The 17,587-nt window shown below is 33.7% G+C and overlaps 3 protein-coding genes across 5 annotated transcripts; all 3 read left to right on the forward strand.

Moving 5' to 3' along the window:
- The first annotated feature begins 232 nt into the window (after positions 1–232).
- On the forward strand, positions 233–529 carry LOC121764519 (cyclin-dependent protein kinase inhibitor SMR3-like). The gene has a single exon (XM_042160529.1). The coding sequence runs from the start codon at positions 233–235 to the stop codon at positions 527–529; it is 297 nt and encodes a 98-aa protein (XP_042016463.1).
- Positions 530–9,438: 8,909 nt separating this feature from the next.
- LOC121763254 (non-symbiotic hemoglobin 2-like) lies at positions 9,439–10,574 on the forward strand. 2 transcript variants are annotated; one of them, XM_042159217.1, is made up of 3 exons: positions 9,439–9,604; positions 9,684–9,798; positions 9,885–10,574. In XM_042159217.1, the coding sequence occupies exons 1-3, from the start codon at positions 9,507–9,509 to the stop codon at positions 9,987–9,989; spliced, it is 318 nt and encodes a 105-aa protein (XP_042015151.1). In that variant the 5' UTR covers positions 9,439–9,506; the 3' UTR covers positions 9,990–10,574. The 2 variants fall into 2 exon arrangements, with proteins under 2 accessions (XP_042015151.1, XP_042015150.1); XM_042159216.1 differs by having other exon boundaries at positions 9,446–9,604; positions 9,684–10,574.
- Positions 10,575–11,697: 1,123 nt separating this feature from the next.
- On the forward strand, positions 11,698–17,491 carry LOC121766172 (cingulin-like). 2 transcript variants are annotated; one of them, XM_042162526.1, is made up of 8 exons: positions 11,698–11,994; positions 13,529–13,714; positions 13,800–13,922; positions 14,478–14,515; positions 14,593–14,704; positions 14,775–16,799; positions 16,899–16,959; positions 17,055–17,491. In XM_042162526.1, the coding sequence occupies exons 1-8, from the start codon at positions 11,872–11,874 to the stop codon at positions 17,132–17,134; spliced, it is 2,748 nt and encodes a 915-aa protein (XP_042018460.1). In that variant the 5' UTR covers positions 11,698–11,871; the 3' UTR covers positions 17,135–17,491. The 2 variants fall into 2 exon arrangements, with proteins under 2 accessions (XP_042018460.1, XP_042018458.1); XM_042162524.1 differs by having other exon boundaries at positions 16,899–16,954.
- Positions 17,492–17,587: the final 96 nt, after the last annotated feature.

A 17,587-nucleotide genomic window follows, 5' to 3' on the forward strand; every position in this document is an offset into this window, starting at 1 on the left:
TGTGTAAGAATAAAGAAATCCCACCCCACATTTTTTCCTCACTCAATAAACCTTACTTCGCACGCCTCCCCCCCCCCCCCCCACCCCACCCCCCCTACTATACATATATACACACAATAAATTTCACATTTCACAAACAAACCATCTCATTTTTTTTTCACGTTCATAAATCTCCTTTCCCTCTTTCTCTCTCTCTTGGGCCCCCCCATCAGCCCCCCTGGCTCGCGTAACGATGTCTGCAGATCTCGAGATCAGAGCCGTCCCAATCATGAAGGCGGCGGCGGCGCCGCCATCTTCTCAAGAATCGGAGAAAGTGGCCATGAGCAGCGAGTGCTATACGCCGAAGTCGGCGGAGCACCGGATTCCGGCGATGGTGAGCTGCCCGCCGGCGCCGAGGAAGCCGAGGCGAGGGAGCCTCCTCGCGTGCAAGAGGAGGTTCTACGAGATCGACTTCTACGAGGCCGTGGCCGAGGACCAGATCGAGTCGTTTTTTAGGAGGGCCGAGGTGAAGCGGAGATGCGTAGTGTAATTACGGCGGCGGCGGCGGTGGTGGTGAATTTTTTTTTTTTATGTTTTTTTTAATTGATAGTGAATGTGAATTAATTGATTGGCTTGATGAAAGGTTCAAGCTTATGATTATTATGATCTTTTCTTTTCTGAGATGTGTATATTTTTTTTTGTTTTTACATTTAATTGAGCTATCTTGAGATGGATTCAAACCTTTTATCTCTCAATTAATTCATTCATCAACTATAAAATTTTCAATTGATTCAGGTGGAAAGTTTTATAAGATGGATGGAAAGTTTTATTCCTCATCAACTATTAAATTTTCATTTGATTTTGAGGATTTGAGTAACGCTTACCGGAAATAGAATAGCATGGTTTATAATGGACACCCACAAATAGAAAAATGAGATTTTTAATTACTGCAATTTCAATAGTTGGAATTAGTAACTGATTTGGGAGGATGATGTTTTTGTAAAAAAAAAATACGAAATTTTGCAAATAAGACTAATTCATTGGCGTAAATTTCTTCATTTTTCGATCTGTCCGATTTTATTAGTGTGGGATGATTTGGTGATGAATGATCATGACAACTATGGTTGTCTTTTTTGAATTGGGAAAACCCATATTTTATCATTAGTTTGAATTCATTATTTATTTATGTGGTTAGGAAATTGCTGTCACACTATCGATTAATTTAATTAATTTAAAAATATTACGAACTGATCCAAAATCATGGCATGTGGAATGTGATCTACAGCATCATGTTATAAAACATTATTTCATTAACTAACAAATTTTAAAAATAAAATAAAGTGCCATTATTTTTGTAATGTAGTCACAATATATATTAAAAAGAAAAAACGTACTCCATAAAGTAAAAAATTATTTCATTAATTAACAATTTTAAAAAATCAAATAAAGCACCATTATTTTTGTAATGTAGTCACGATATATATTAAAAAGAAAAAACATACTATAAAATAATTATTGCCGTAACTGAAAGTTTGATTGTTTTTAATGTTATTGAATGGAACTAGTACTAATCAAGGAGTATTCAATAGCCAAAAAATTAGTTAAATAAATGAAGTGTAATATACTTGTGATAAAAAGTTAAATTGATGACTTTGAGTAAAAAATATAGGTGAGGTTGGTTAGTTGCTTTTCTTTCACGGAACGTACTTTTCCAAATTAACTAATTAATTAATTAGTTAGTTAATTGGTATAAGAGGAAAAATTATTATTTTAAATTCATGGTTTGGAAGAAGAAATGGGAAGTTTTGATGGGATCATCAATGGTAATATTTTAAGTATTAAAATATAATTAGTAGGTAATATGGTTGATCTGAATGAGATTTGAGTGACTGACACGTCTTTGGGATTGATAAAATTGACTTCTAATTGTCAGTAATATTAATAGTTCTATGTTAAACAGTTTAATTAAGTATTACTATAGGTCAATTCGGATAATTTTGCCACGCAGTCACAAATTTTCATATGCATTATTTATGTATGGTGAAAACTAATCATAATAAAGCATCTATAGATAAATATATTTGTTGTATTTATAATAGTTTCTCACATAACATATACTCCACTAGTCCACTATAAATATGTGTCAAGTTTCATTCATATTTAATTTCATAAATCAGATTACTATGGAATTAATAGCTAATAAAATTATAAAGTAATATATCACTTTGTATGGATCTAAATCTAAACACGAGTGACATTTTGTAAAATTGTTGCATAAGTACGATTTGAAATATTTTTATACAATATTAATAAAATACAATTACTAAATGAATTGCATGATATTTTTTTAATAAATGAATAGAAATTTAAAAGTTATGGCCTCAAGCACGAAATCTTTGGTTTCAATTATTAACCACTCTACACCAACACGGTCTTTTTTTAATCTAGTGATCGTGTATATATAGTAAAATTTACTCTACATATTCACCTAAGTAAAATAAAATATATCAATATTCGTTTATAGTAATATTAGTTCCAACATCGTGGCTGACTATATCGACACGTTCACAAAACAAGAGATTTTTTGCTTGATTAATTATCGTTTACTTTTAAATAAAAAAATTGAAAGATGAGTAAGATTCAATTTAAATTTGGTGTATACATAGGCACGTTACCCACTAGTGATATTCACATGGCTGCCTAAATTCTATATATAGCATATAGGCATTATTTTATTTATTTAATTATTTATAATAAGTAGGAAATTAATTTAATTATTTTAATCATTTGATATGAGCTAATTTAATTAATTCCATATCATAAAATATATATTTATTGTAGTTACCTTACTAGCTAGCTACTAACATAATTAATCTCACAACATTCGTACTGTAGATAGATTAAGCCGTACTTAAATAAATAAAATTACCTAATTATTAATTGTTATTGAATACATGTGTGGTGGGGAAGGATGTGGTTGAGGAGCCAAAATCAACAGACAAATGGGATAATCATTGTAATAAATCCATGAATATGTGAACCCTATTTTTTTCTATCCATCATCTTTAATTATATGATTGGATATATTTCATATTTTCATATACTAATTCATTGGATGAAACTAAATATCTCCACGTTTTCCAAGAAAAAATGCTCATGGTACTTCATTTGTATAAATTCAAGCACTCAGCCATCTATTAAAATATATTACTCCTACCAAAATAAATTCATATATTATTCCATAAAAAAAATACTAGAGTACTATCTAGCTAGGCTGATTTTAGGTAAGGTCGGGCAATGGAATGAAGTATTAGGAAAATGTCACTTTAAACTTTAAGTTATCTACTTTGTATTAAAAATATCATTCATCAATTTATTTGGCCCTTAAATATTGACATTGTTCATAATTTCTGATATATTAGATCAAAATATGAGGGTAATTTTATGCCATGTTAAATTTTAAAAAGTTACATGCACAATGGCATCCGACTATCTACGTTAAGATTCGAAAAATAGACGCATAATAATTTTGGTGCATACATAATAATTTTGGTACAAAGGCATATGTTATAATTAAATTATCTAATCTTATAGTTCATTTTTTTATATAAGTAGGTACTTATTTAAAATTTTAAAATAATATTTTATGTTATGAAAACCTATATATTCTGATCAGTCAGAATTTCCAAAATCCGATCCGTCTTATTAAAAATTAAGATATGTGCCCATTGGACCATTACTTTAATTATAAAAAAAATAGTATTTTTAATTTAAAATGAAAAAAATAAACAATTCTTTTACTTGATAAAATAGAAAATAAGCACACATATATCTAACAAAAGTGAACTAAAATTATAAATAAAAAATCGGATATTAAATAGAGAATAAATAATGTCCCAAACAATTCCATGAGGTCATATATCATAGTACACAAGAAAAAAATAAAATAAATCTATATAATAAAAAAAAACTGAAAGTATAAACCCAATTTACAATCATGTTTTGAGCTTGGTTTTTTCTTTTTACTAATATGTTTAACAAAGGAACAAATCACTTTGGTTATTTAATAAGTAATTAAGTTGTTATTTTCAAGATAAGTTATTCTACAAACATAGTAATATGCCCAATGAAATTAAAATGTTGAAAATCAATAGATGATTGATGGGTGACCTTTCTCTCTCATTATCTGATTTTTAGTCTCGTTATATTATTAAATACTAAATTAATATTGGATAGTAATAAAAAGCTGATTAAAACACTAGTATTGTTGTACGAGTCAGAGGAATAACTGTGTGTATAAAATTAATTACTTTGCCTTTGATTGAGGCTTAATTCATAAGCCAACAACCTTATCTCAATATTTTACTGACTGAAGCAAACACTAATACTCACATAAAACAATCTTCTAACCTATGTTTGTCGGAACCAACATAGTTAATTTATGGGTTGCAAAAGGCAAAAAATGCCTACTTTTCCTCTTAAGTTATAAGGAAAATCTCAATAACAAAAGTTCCATTGTTACACGTTAGATGTGACTTACAATGTGGTTTATTGTAAATTAGCGAGCGGCGAATTCAAGATGAGGGTGCGAGAGGGGACGATTGCCTCAGATCATCAAGGAGAACCTAATTTGCTTTTAGGATCAACCAGAAATAATGTGATCGTTTTTAGATTTGTAGAAAACTTTATACTGGATAAGAAAACATAATAAAGAAACGTCGTTTTATGATATAAAAACAAATTGATAGTGGAACACGATACTAGAAAGCTGAAAATGAATTGTGGTCCAAACAATCACTTCATTGCTCTTATAATTTGTGAAAATTTGCTTTTTGCACCGAATGAACGTACCAAAAACTTGATCGATATTAATTAGTTAGGTGTACGGATTCTATTTATAAAAAAGAGAACCAAGATTGCCTTACAATATTCAAGTTAGACAAACTGTAATACTCCTACCTACCTAGGTAACTAGTTGTAATGTTATGTTTTGAGAGAGAAGTTGAATATATACTTAGTGGAGTAATTATAATGGTGTTTTCATATAAAAGAAATGCATAGAGCCAAAATTTGGCAAGCAATAAAGTAGTAATAGAACAAAATTAGTTTAGAACTTAAACATCATCAAAAAAACAACAAAATTATTATAACGATAAAAACAAATTATATATCATAAACCACTACATAAGAAAGGTAACGAAAGAGCACAAGAAAAAACGAATCAAAAGGGTATCACATATGTTAGCTTTATCCGTTAATTTCATCCACCAAACACTATGATTGTAACGATCTAGTTCCCAGACTAATGACTATCCCCCACACACATCACAAGTCTTTCCAGTGTGCCCCTGTCCTGACTCATACGCTCTCTGAAATACTTGATAGGGGTGACCCATCTCATAATTGCTCTAGGCTAAACACGTTTAATCTTGGAATTTTTATGAGATGGACGCCATAAAAGAAGGCTTGTCTTGTTTGTATGAATTGTTAAGCTCTCCTCGAATATGCAGTCTCATATTTGTATTTTCTTGTAATTCCTTTTTATCCAATTTGTTTAAATTCACTCATGGCCCTTGAGTCACAAAAGTAGGAACCGCTTCTTGTGAGCATTCTCTACTCTTACATTGGACATTGAATCTATCTAAATAACTTTTAACCAATTCAAATTACACATTCATTGATCCTAGATCTATAATTACATATATAAGCTTAAATATGGCAATATAAGCGCATGAAATTGGAATGACACATTAAATTTTATACATTTTGTTTAAACTCCACAAAAAAGTGTCTACTTTCTTATACCCTTTTCCAATTTCTAGTTTAAGGATTTTTCATTTACCAAATTTCTCAAATAGTGGGGGTGGGTGATGAACCAAATTATTTAAATGTATCATAAAAGTGTATATGGATGTCACTGAAACAACACTCATGTGATGTGCTTATATAGGACCATTATCTTAAAGGGACCAAGTGCTTCTATATAATCAATTAGAAAATGCCAGCTTGACATTTTCGATGTTTGTCCTAAATTAATGTGAATGTTCCAATAATCATGATATTTGTTAATTAAAAAAAACTGTAATCTACAATAATTGTGGCATCCACGTTAAATAATTTTTATTGATGGGATAAGATCAAACTTTAAAAATAATGACATAAAGTTTATTATGATGGTATAGATTCATTTATTTTTAATATATTTGATAAAATATCTTTTTATGGTTTGTTATATTATGATTATATAGATTTATTTACTTTTAATGTAACTATAGATGAAAGCAACGACAATAAAAAGTAAAGTGATTTATAACTGAAATTTGCAACATGTTATTTAATCCTATGAGTCAAAAACATCAGTCGAAAAGTTCTTATATATTTGTCGAATGATGTGATACTCATACTGTCTTACTATGCGAAAACTAAGACCATCCACAACGCGTCTCGCGCCGGGCTCGCGTCTCGTCTCGGAGAGACGAGACCCCCGCGAGACGCATTGCAGCGGCCATCTCGTCTCCAGCTCGCGACCGGCTCGTCGCGTAGCTCGTCTCGGAGAGACACGAGACGAGCTGTCTCGCCACGCGCCCGAGACACGTGGCACGTCCCCATGCGTGCGTGACGCCCACTCGCTGGCCCGCGAGTGGGCGTCGTCACTGATGACGCAATAATTCATTTTTTTTAAAAAAAAATCGATTTTTAATAAAAAAAAATTTTTTTTTTTTTCAAACGGTAATATTACCGTTAAATATTTATTTTCATTTTTTAAATTTTTAATTTTTTTACTCTATAAATAATTCTATTCCATACTCATTTCAAACACAAACACACATCTATTCCTCTCAAATCCTCTCTATCACTCCAATTTCCATCTTCAATCAACTCAAACAAATGGATCCTTTTGAGCAAATGCGCCAATTAATGGAACAATCACTCGAAGAAGATCGACGACGAGAGGCGGAGGAAGCCGCACCACCCCCACGACGCTCCCGGAAGTACATCAATCGGAACCTGGAGGAAGCCGCCGCACGGTTAGTACGCGACTACTTCTGCGATAACCCGATTTGGGGAGATACCTATTTCCGTCGCCGTTTCCGCATGCGGAAACCGCTATTTCTCCACATAGCGAATTTTCGGGCAAGGACACGCGACTCTAGCGCCCACACCCAACTCCAAGAGGATCTAATTGAGCACATTTGGGAAAACTTTGGCGGAGAATATTAAATTATGTCATTTTTATTTTTTAGAATTTTAATTATGTCTTCGCTTTTTTAATGTTAAGTTGTAATATTGTTTTAATTTTAATAAAGTGTGTTTGTTTAAATTGAATTGGGTTTTAAAAAAAATTATAAATTAAATTGAATGAATAGTAATTAAGAGACGGTATAGAGACGGTTAAGAGACGGAGCGTTGCAGCCTCCGTCTCTTAGTTAAGAGATGGAGGAAAAAAGGACAGTGGGGCCCTCAAATAGTGCTCAAATAGTAGTTAAGAGACGGTTTAAGAGACGGTATAGAGACAGCGTTGTGGATGGCCTAAGTCTGTTTTCTGAAAAAGAAAAGAAAAATTCACACTGAGTAGTATCATCAAAAAGTACGAAAATGAAAATAATTGCTTTTAGTGCTGAAATTGAGGCATTGATTTTGACCGCCCAACAAAACAAATTGTAAAGGTTAAGAGCATCCGCATCGCCGTCTCGATGCGGGCTCGGATTCGTCTCGGCGAGACGAGCCAGCATCGAGATAGCGATGCAGCCCTCCCGTCGCGTCGCATGTCCCTCCGCCTCGATGAAGCTGGCGAGCTTGGGGCGAGACGTGACGCTCACTCGCCGGCCCGCGAGTGGGCATCGTCAAGCTGACACAATAAATAAAATTTTTTTAAAATTGATTTTCCGAAAGAAAAAAATTAAAATTGTTTTTTTATGATTTAAATTATAATTTTATTTTATTTAATGAAGTGTGTTTTTATTAATTGAATTTTTTGAAAATAAAAATAAAAAATGAAATTGAATGAATAGTTAAGGGATGAGATGGTTAAGAGATGGGGGGTAGCAGATGATGTATTTTAGTTAAGAGATGAGGTAAAAAGTGCAGTGAGACCCATGACTAGTTAAGGAATGAGACGGTATTGAGACAGAGATGTTGATGGCCTAAGAAGTGTATCTATATTCTTTAAAAATTTAAACATATGAGATGGAATTAATAATTATAACGAGGGTAAAAACTTGTCTATCAAAAGTAGTACAAAGTCAATTATAATTCAAGTCTTATTAGAAAAAAGCAAAAGGAGTCAAAATGAACCTCGATAATATATTATAAATAATAGCTAGAAGTCATCAAATTATTAGTGACCAAATTATGCAAATTAAATAAAACAAAAATAAAGGAAATTGTACAAAGAACTATTTCAAAACTTTGTGGAAAAGAAATTTTCTAATTTCACTTGTGGATTTCTTTCTACACGAAATAAACTCATATTTATTGAAGCACCAGTTAAATTATGAGGTTTTTTACCCCCAAAAAAACTCATTTTACTATTAGTTCGTGTCAAGTAAACCACGAAAAAAATTCATTTTTTAACTAGATATTTGACCATAGGTTTACTGACTATATGGGGGTTGTATGGTGCGGACAACTGTAATTATAAATTTGTGAATTCTACATAAGATTATTTAAAAAAAAGTTTATTTAATTAGACTTAATGATTAATTGTTATGTCAAAGTATATATAGCATCTTCTCAAAGAGATTTTCTAATGACAATGGTTTTGAGCCTTTAGTTGTCTACGGCCCAAATTCGTGGGCCTTTACTAGAAAAAGGGCCCTTAGACCATAAGTATAATAATCCAGGATTAATATATATTCATACCCATTTTAGGCCCATTAGCCCATTAATATAATCATCCAGGAGTATTACTATTTTGTTTCAAAATAAAAGATAAATAAATTAAAATTTATTTAAAAAGAAATAAATTTATTTTTTTTAAATAGTCATATATTTATGGGAGGATAAATATTAAATACCATGCATTTCTTTGGATTCGGCCATATATAAAAAATGAATGCATGAATCATCAATCCATTTTATAGTACTATATATCAGTCACTATAATCATTTTTCTTTGGATTAATGATGTGCATGTGCTGGTACTATGTAAAGTGTGAATATTGTGACAACATAATTTTTAAGAAATAAAAAAAGTCATTAAATTATATTTTCAGGCTATCCACCCAAACCAAGGAACATGAGCTCCACCAAAATTTGAGGCAAATACTAGATTTAAAAAAAACATTTACAGCAAGATAAAATCAAATAAAAAATTGGAAATATAAATAAAAGTGATAATAGTACAAATGTGGACCACAAAAATTGCAATAAAATACAAACCAAATTATTAGATAATCCCACTTGTCATGCCCCATATCTTCCAATTATAATAATTCCATAAAAAAATAAATTACTTAATGGTACCATTCTTGATTGGCCTATCCTATAAATTTCTCCAATCAAACCAGAGAGAGAGAGAGAGAGAGATGGTGGGATTCAGTGAGAAACAAGAAGCATTAGTTAAAGAATCATGGGAGGTCATGAAACATGATGCTCCTAATCTCAGCCTTCGTTTCTTCACTCTGTATGTAACTCTCTGTCTTTCTCTCTTAAGCTAATAATTTAGTGTTAAATTTGATTAATTTGAATGTGAATAATTGTAGGATTTTGGAGATTGCACCAGCAGCAAAGGGGATGTTCTCATTTCTCAAAGACTCTGATGAAATCCCACAAAACAATCCAAAGCTAAAGGCTCATGCTGTCAAAGTTTTCAAGATGGTTGGTGTCTCTATATTTTCAACTATTTTGGATATTGAAAAATTGGTAATGTTGATTAATTGGTGTTTTGGTGAAATTGATGAAAGACATGTGAGTCAGCAATTCAGCTACATGAGAAAGGTGAAGTAGTGGTGGCAGACACTACTCTCAGGTGGTTGGGAGCTATTCACATGTTGGGTATGATTAGTTAAATGATATCTAAAAGTAAAACCAATACTATCTTTGAGGAGTGAAAGATTATATTGGGTATGATTAGTTAAATGAATTAACATGTTTCAATTTTTCTCTCAATTATCTTATTTATATATAAAACGATATGTTCTGGTGATGTTCGAATTAACAACATTTAACTGAAATAAGAAAAAAAGGGAAATGCTTTGAAATAATTGGAAAGAAACAAAAAGAAATACTTTTTTCAATGAAATAATAGCATTTCCAGCATTATCAAAGACGTCGTTTTGTACACGGAAGAGACAATTGAGAAAACTGAAACTCACGAGAAGCAATATACAAGTTGTGAAAGAAGCATTGTTGAGAACGGTGAAAGAGGCGATGGGGAGAAATGCAGCGATGAGATGAGTGGCGCGTTGGCGGACACCTACGATCACTTAGCAACGGCAATCAAGAATGAGATGAAAGCTGAAGCATCTGCTTAATTAGTTACTTATAATCCTCTAATTTACGTTTGAAATCAAATAAATTTTGTAGTTTGGAGTCAGAATGTACTAATCACTAGTGCCCAATTCAAGTTCATATCCTTTTTTTCATCCTTTCAATTTTCATGTCTCTTTATGCATACCTATTTTATAACATTAGCTTTGAACTGATTCTAAGATGTAGTATTAGATTTTGTAACATTCATTCCATGAAATCGATTTTTTTTCGTTGATCTCATCTAATGCATACACTCGAGTCATGGAAATGGCAAGCAACAAAGAAATTAAATTGATTACAGATATTGTATTGAGTTCTTGAGTAAAAATTGAAAATTCAGATAAGGTTGCACTACTTGACCTCATAAGTCATAGTCTCAATTTATGTCTATATGTGTTCATAATATATATTAGTATAATATCCAAATAAAATTAAGATAAAGGCATATATGGATCAACATGAAAGTACTCAGGAGCATAGTCGAAAGCGAAATGTAACACAAAAAGCAATAAAGTTCACTTACTTGAAGAGTTTTTTTAATTACAATTGGGGATCATTAGTATATTTCTCTTGTGTAACAAACTAGTTAAATGAAGAGTATGAAATTAGTATTAAATCTAATAGGAGAATCATATTAACAACTAAGTCACTACTTGCATTTGAGTTAGGTAATAGATTTTACAATAACTAATTTGTCACAATTATTAATCTTATCTACCCCAATAATCCAATTATGATTCACTTTTTTGTTAGAAATGTATTAGGAAAAATATCACTTACCCTTTATTTAATGTTTGTTAGAACTGCAACACTTCATTCAACTAAAATCATCAATAATGGAGTATTTGGGAAAAGTATTTTGTTGAAGGACATCAGAAAAACAAATGTAGACTACATGTGTGGGAACTGGATAGCCAAGAGTTGAGCATTATAATTGGATAATTAAATTGATTTTACTAAAGAATATTGATATAATGTTGAAAACAATTAGTAATTTATAGTTATCCAATTATTGAAAAAGTATTGAGAAATCTAATATTATGCTCTTATTTTAAAATAAGAGAAAGCAACACAACTATTAACCTCTTGCAATGAATAGGATAAACAATGATTGAATTGGTAAGAAGTAATGAAATTTGGTGGAGAGAGAGACATAGCAAAAATCCAAGAAACTAAAACCAACTGTAATAACTCCATAAACCCCCCCCCCCCCCCCAACCCCACCCACCCCACCAGCCTGACCATATCCCTAATCACTTCTTCTTCTTCTCCTACTTAACCATTCACATCATTATTACTTACATTCTCTTCAACACAAACACACACACATTTCTTTTATTTATTCTCTTAAATTGTATAGAGTGATTAGAGAAGGAAATATCTCACACAAAACACACACACACAAAACACAATTGAGAAATGATAAGAGAGAAGATTTTCAGACTTCACAGGCACAAGTCTTCAACATCTTACTCATCAGCCACCACAGATGCATCTGCTCAGAAATTTGATTTCACTTTCTCCAAAATTCAAGCAACTCAGGTTCTTTTCCTTTCATCTTGTGTATGTATGTGTATCTATATTTCTTGATTTTTTTTTAAATTTTGAAAAGATGGCTTTTTTAATGGGGAATCTTGAGTTGGTTTGATGCAGATTCTCTGCACATGCTTTCTTATCCATATTGTTATGTAGTAACATGGGCTGGTTAGGGAATTTCCCATTACTAGGTTGTCTTTTGTATTTATATAGATTAGATATTTTAGCATTTGATTATTTTGCAATTTGGTGGAAATATGTTAGAAATGTGAAAGATTTTAGCTAATTGATGTGGAAATCGGGTAGTTAAGGAGTGATAATTAATTGCCAAATGATGTGCTAGTCAATCACAATTGCAAAAAAATGTGAGATTTTAGCTAGTTAGGAGTAATATTAGTGGTTTGGTTAGGAAACATTGTCACGTGGTATGTCTAGTTAATTATTATTGTAAAAATATTATTTCTTATTTTTTTTTCATTCTGTAGTTAAAATTGGCTGAAGATACTACGTAGCAATATATATGAGCAACTAAAACTTTTACTAATATTTGAAAGAGTTTAGCATCATTTGATTTAATAGTTGATTGGTGGATAATGAATATGTTTGAATCTAGAGGTTATATACTATAGTTGCCTATGATGTTATTATAGTGGACCTAGGCAATAAAATGGTGGTTAGGATTACTACTTATAGCCAATAAAAGATGGGTTTTGGTTATTATTTGATTCTCCTTTTTAAGACAATAATTTAGGCCTCTTTATCTGTTTTTTATAGAGTATTTCGTCACCTCCAATAAATGTTGTCAAAAATTTAAGTTATGATAGATTGCTTTTTTGACTAAAGTGGTGCTATAATTGGAAATAAAATGTCCCGATAATAGTGATACGGTTGAAATCCACATTTTGTGGATCAATTTGCTATCTCGTAAATAGATAATTGATAGTATGTCATATGTCACACATTTTTCAAAGTTTTCATATATTTACTGGTTATTATGTTATAAAAATTTTATATATGGATCATCGGTTTATAAATTACACAAAAATCAAAACATAATTTGTTATTAGAATCATTTCAATATAGAAAGGAGAAATGAGTCATTCTTCTTTATACTTTTGGAGTATAATTTACAAGTTTAATATTAGAAAATAAAAATAAAGATGTTGGTGTGTGTAGCGAAGGGGCTTGAGCCCATACGACACATTTTTTTTCAATTTTTGTAAAGACTTTAAATTTATCAAGAATTTATTCCAATTAATATTCCAACACCCTCAATCTAATCACCTAAAAAAATATACTTATTGAATTCATTTTAGAAAACATAGCCCCTATCAATTTTTTCTGCGTCCGTTCGGGCCCTAAACTACCGGCCCGGCCGGCCGCCGAGCCTCTCTATGGAGACAGTTCATTTAAAGCCTAATCAAATAATTATTCTAGTAAAATTATGACAACATAAAGGTCACAAAATTTAATAAATCTTTTGTAACTATTGTTTCCATTAATAAAAAATAATTGAAGTACATCTTTCTTGATGTGTTAGGTTCCAAAAGGATGGGACAAAATCTATGTCTCCCTCATCTCTCTAGAATCAGGTAAAACAGTGCGTAAATCGGTTAAGGCAAATGTGAAAAATGGGAGTTGCCATTGGACAGAAACCTTTGCAGAATCAATATGGATTTCAGACATTGATTTGGAGGAATGTCTCTTCAAATTCCTTGTTGCAACGGTTAGACATTTCATTTCTTAGAAGATTATGTCTGTTTTCTAATATGAGCAAAGATTCACATCTCTATGGTATTTGGTTATTATAGAGATCTTCAAAATCTAGTATTCTTGGAGAGGTTGAACTCAACCTTGCAGCTTTCTTGAGCTCCGAATCTCCGGTGTTAGTTACATTGCCTCTCAAAAAATGCAGCTATGGGACTGCTTTACAAGTAAGTTTGTTATCTGCTTCGATATCGTTGTCTGACATTGTTGTTGTTTGTTATCATACACTTTACTCGCTAGCTCTTGACTTTGAGCATTTTTTTACTAAAAAAATACGGAGTAGTTTTTTTTATAGAAATCCGCGTATGCTAATTTGGGTTTTGTCACTTGCATGATAGTTGGAGATTTGGGATGGACATGGACGAATTAAAATGGAAAAATCAAACAGAACTAGAATCGTTTTTTATTAGAAAAAATAAAGGTGTTTTAGTAATTTTGTGTTATGATCAGATTTTTTTGAAGTTTTATTATTTTAGTAAAAAAGTGAATCAAGAATTTGTTTTAAGTTGGATCTCTAATCCTATGAATGACTAAGATTAATAAAGAAGCAATTATAGAAATATAACTTTTGGAGATTTGTTAAATTTTTCTAGTTTTGACTTAATATTTGTATGATTTCAATAAAAATCTTGTTGGAAAAACTGTGAAAAGTCTTCTATTGCCCTCATAGTGAAATGATTGGCTCTAGTTAATGAATGTGTGAAATTCTTGCTTCTTTGTAGGTTGAAGTGAAATGCCTTACACCAAAAACCAATCCAAGGTTTGTCACAATCTTGTTAACATCTTTTATAAATGTAATCTTTTTTCTCACATTTTTGTGTAATTGTTAATGCAAAGGGAAGAGAAATGGAGAGCCATGAATGCAGCAAAAGATGAGAATTTAGATCATGAAAGCGTAGGGAATCAATCTGAAGCATCAGACTCTTTCAACAAAAACAACTTTAACAAAGTAAGCTCATTTTTTTTGCAAAACACTTCCCAATTCATGATGATCCATGGCCTAATGCTGTCGAAATCAGGAGACGCGCTACAGCTTCGACTCCATGGATGATTCTGTGGGGAGGCAGAGCAGCTACTCCTCCCATGGCTTCGGAAGGCAGGACTCGGTTGATTCGAATGAGAGCTGGAGCCATAGCTCGGTGAGGTCTGTTCGATCTCTTCAACGGAATCAGAGGGAGGAGTTCAGAAGATCTTGCCATGCTGCAGCCACTTTGCTCCAGCCAAATCTTTCTTTAAAGGAAGGAGTTGCTTTTGTTGATGGTGATGACGACGATGGTAATGATTCGAACGCGAGAGAGCTTGAGGCGGAGGCGAGGATGTGGGAGCAGAATGCAAGGAAGTTGTCTTTGGATTTGGAGAGGCTGAGGGATGAGTTGTCTGATCAGAGTGTGTGTGTGACAAGGCTGAATATGGAGCTTGCTTCGTCACGTTTGGAGTGCCAAGAGCTCACTCAAGAGATCGAAAACACGAAGGCCTTGTTTGAGGAGGAGAGGCATACATTTTTAGGCCAGAAGGAGTTGGAAGAGGAGTTGAGGTTTCAGAGGGAGGAGAATGAGAATCTGTTCTCTCAGCTCAACAAGACCCGAGAATCGAACATTGAACTGATCGGGATTCTTCAGGAGATGGAGGAGACTATTGAGAAGCAGAAGCTTGAGATAGAGAGCCTTTCTGTCTCAGCTAACAAATCATCAAGTGTTTATTTGAATGAGTCGAAGAATTCGAATGGTAGTGACTTGGATGAGGAAAACAGCTGCATCTCGGAGATGCAGGGAGCTCTGCAGTATGAGGTTTTGATCCTTGAAAATGCATTGCAGGAGAGGAACATAGAGGTGGAGATCGAGGAGGGTGTGTGGAGACGTGTTGTCAAGGAGTTTGTCGTTGATTGCACGCACGTATTAGCTCAGAAGGAAGACAAGATCATGAGTTTGGAAGGTAGGATGAATGTGTCCAAGATTAGCAATGAGGATAGCTGTGGATTTGAGGAGAAGAGTGAGATTCTTCAAGAAGAGATTGCTGATCTCGATGATGGCGTCTCTGAGTCCTTAGACGAAATGGACCAAACCGAGCTGATGAAGCTCTTGTCTGATCTGCAAGGGGAGAATATCTACTTGCTGCAGCGCGTTGGCGGTTTAGAAGCTCAGCTGAGGTACCTTACTGATATGAGTGAGACGAGGCGTGTGGAGTTGCAGTTGTCGGAGGGGCAACGCGTGAATCTTGAGAATCATGTCAAGAGATTGGGAGAGGAAATTGAGTCAGAAAAGGCTTTAATGAGGGAGAAGTTGAGTGAAATGGAGAGAAAGTGGTTGGAGGCCGAGGAAGGGCGTGTGGAGTTAGACCAAGTGAATGTAACGCTTCAAGCCACGGCGGAGAGGCTAATGGAGGAATGCAACTGTGTTCACAAGTTCAACGGGGAGCTGAGGGAGCAGAAACGGGAGCTCCAGAGCCGGTGTTTGGCTTTGGAGACGAAAGCTAGAACGTTACAAGAGTTGAAAGAGGATGTCGAAGATCTTGATTATGAATCGAAGGTGAAATCCATCATCGATAAGCTGGACTCGAGGCTGGAGGTGTCTGAGGGCGAGAGGCTTCGTCTGGCTGAGGAGAATTCGCTATTGCACATGCGGTTGGAGAAGGCGTCTGAGGTGGAGAAGGAGGTTTTGGGGCTGAGAGTGTCGGGGCAAGAGATGAGGCTTCGGAGCCAGAAGCTTGAGGCCTCGTTGAGGTCTGTCTCGAGGGATCACCAGGAGATGGAATGCGCGAATGCATTCATGGCTGAGGAGATTCGTAGCCTGAAGAGAGCGGTGTGGAACAAGGAGGACTGCAGGATAAGGAAGGGCGCGTTGGAGGAGAAGATTCTTCGGCTCGAAGGAGATCTGATAGCAAGAGATGCAGTGTGTGTACAGGATGCAGAGATGAGGAATGAGTTGAATCTGATCAAGATTGTCAACAGTCAGCTGTTGGTGAAGGTGAAATGTCTCGAGAGTCTAAGAGGAGCCGAAGATGGATGTCGTAAATCCACTTCAGAATGTCATGGACCTCAAGTTCAGGTTGATATCTCAATCTATCTCTTTGTTGTGTATTGTCTTTGCAACGGAGCGAGTATCCGTTGCAATGTGACAGATCTAACACCCTTCGTTTCTTTCTAGATGCGCGAGAATGGACTTGCAGAGGCCAATGTGGAGTGTGAATCAAAGCTTGAGAGGTACTGTATATATTACTCACTATATTTCTGTTTTAGTAGTTTTTTAAGGCATGGTATGGAAGAATGAAAGATGGGGTTGGATTTTTTATTGTGTGGACAGTGCAAAAGGAGGAGATGAAAGCAAGATTAAACGGCTCGAGGCGGAGTTGCAAGAGATTCGGGAGCGATACTTTGATATGAGCCTAAACTACGCAGAGGTGGAGGATCAACGCGAGCAGCTCGTGATGAAACTCAGAGCTCTCAATGTCTAGAGCTCAACGATCCTCGGTTCATGCCAGTTTCTAGGAAGAAACCGGCATGATTCTTGATGCAAGAAACCATTTTGAGGAAGTTTTGAGAAAGTAGATAATCATTTGATTTTTGAGGTACCATCAACATCTTCTTGAGTTGTTTGTAAATGAATGTCTGAAGAAGGGGGCTTCAACATTTTTTTTTTACTTGTTTGTGCAGTTTCAAAAAGCATTCTTTAATGTAAAGGATTTGTTTGTGTTTTGAAATTGTAACGAGCAATGGGATATTTACATATGAGTTGTCAAACGATGAAAATATGAAGTAAAAAAGAGATCAATTTAATTCTAATAGAACCACATTCTGAATGATAATTTGATGCAATTTACTAATTTCATGGTAATT

Source organism: Salvia splendens, chromosome 14, assembly GCF_004379255.2.
Source record: "Salvia splendens isolate huo1 chromosome 14, SspV2, whole genome shotgun sequence".
NCBI classification, from domain to species: Eukaryota; Viridiplantae; Streptophyta; class Magnoliopsida; order Lamiales; family Lamiaceae; genus Salvia; species Salvia splendens.

What these genes read in the sequence shown, in the direction of transcription:
- LOC121764519 (XM_042160529.1), top strand. Translation starts at nt 233, where the DNA reads ATGTCTGCAGATCTCGAGATCAGAGCCGTCCCAATCATGAAGGCGGCG.
- LOC121763254 (XM_042159216.1), top strand. Translation starts at nt 9,507, where the DNA reads ATGGTGGGATTCAGTGAGAAACAAGAAGCATTAGTTAAAGAATCATGG. An exon ending in AGCCTTCGTTTCTTCACTCT is followed by an intron (nt 9,605 to 9,683) that starts GTATGTAACTCT and finishes GAATAATTGTAG; the next exon opens with GATTTTGGAGATTGCACCAG.
- LOC121766172 (XM_042162524.1), top strand. Translation starts at nt 11,872, where the DNA reads ATGATAAGAGAGAAGATTTTCAGACTTCACAGGCACAAGTCTTCAACA. An exon ending in TCAAATTCCTTGTTGCAACG is followed by an intron (nt 13,715 to 13,799) that starts GTTAGACATTTC and finishes TGGTTATTATAG; the next exon opens with AGATCTTCAAAATCTAGTAT. An exon ending in GTCATGGACCTCAAGTTCAG is followed by an intron (nt 16,800 to 16,898) that starts GTTGATATCTCA and finishes GTTTCTTTCTAG; the next exon opens with ATGCGCGAGAATGGACTTGC.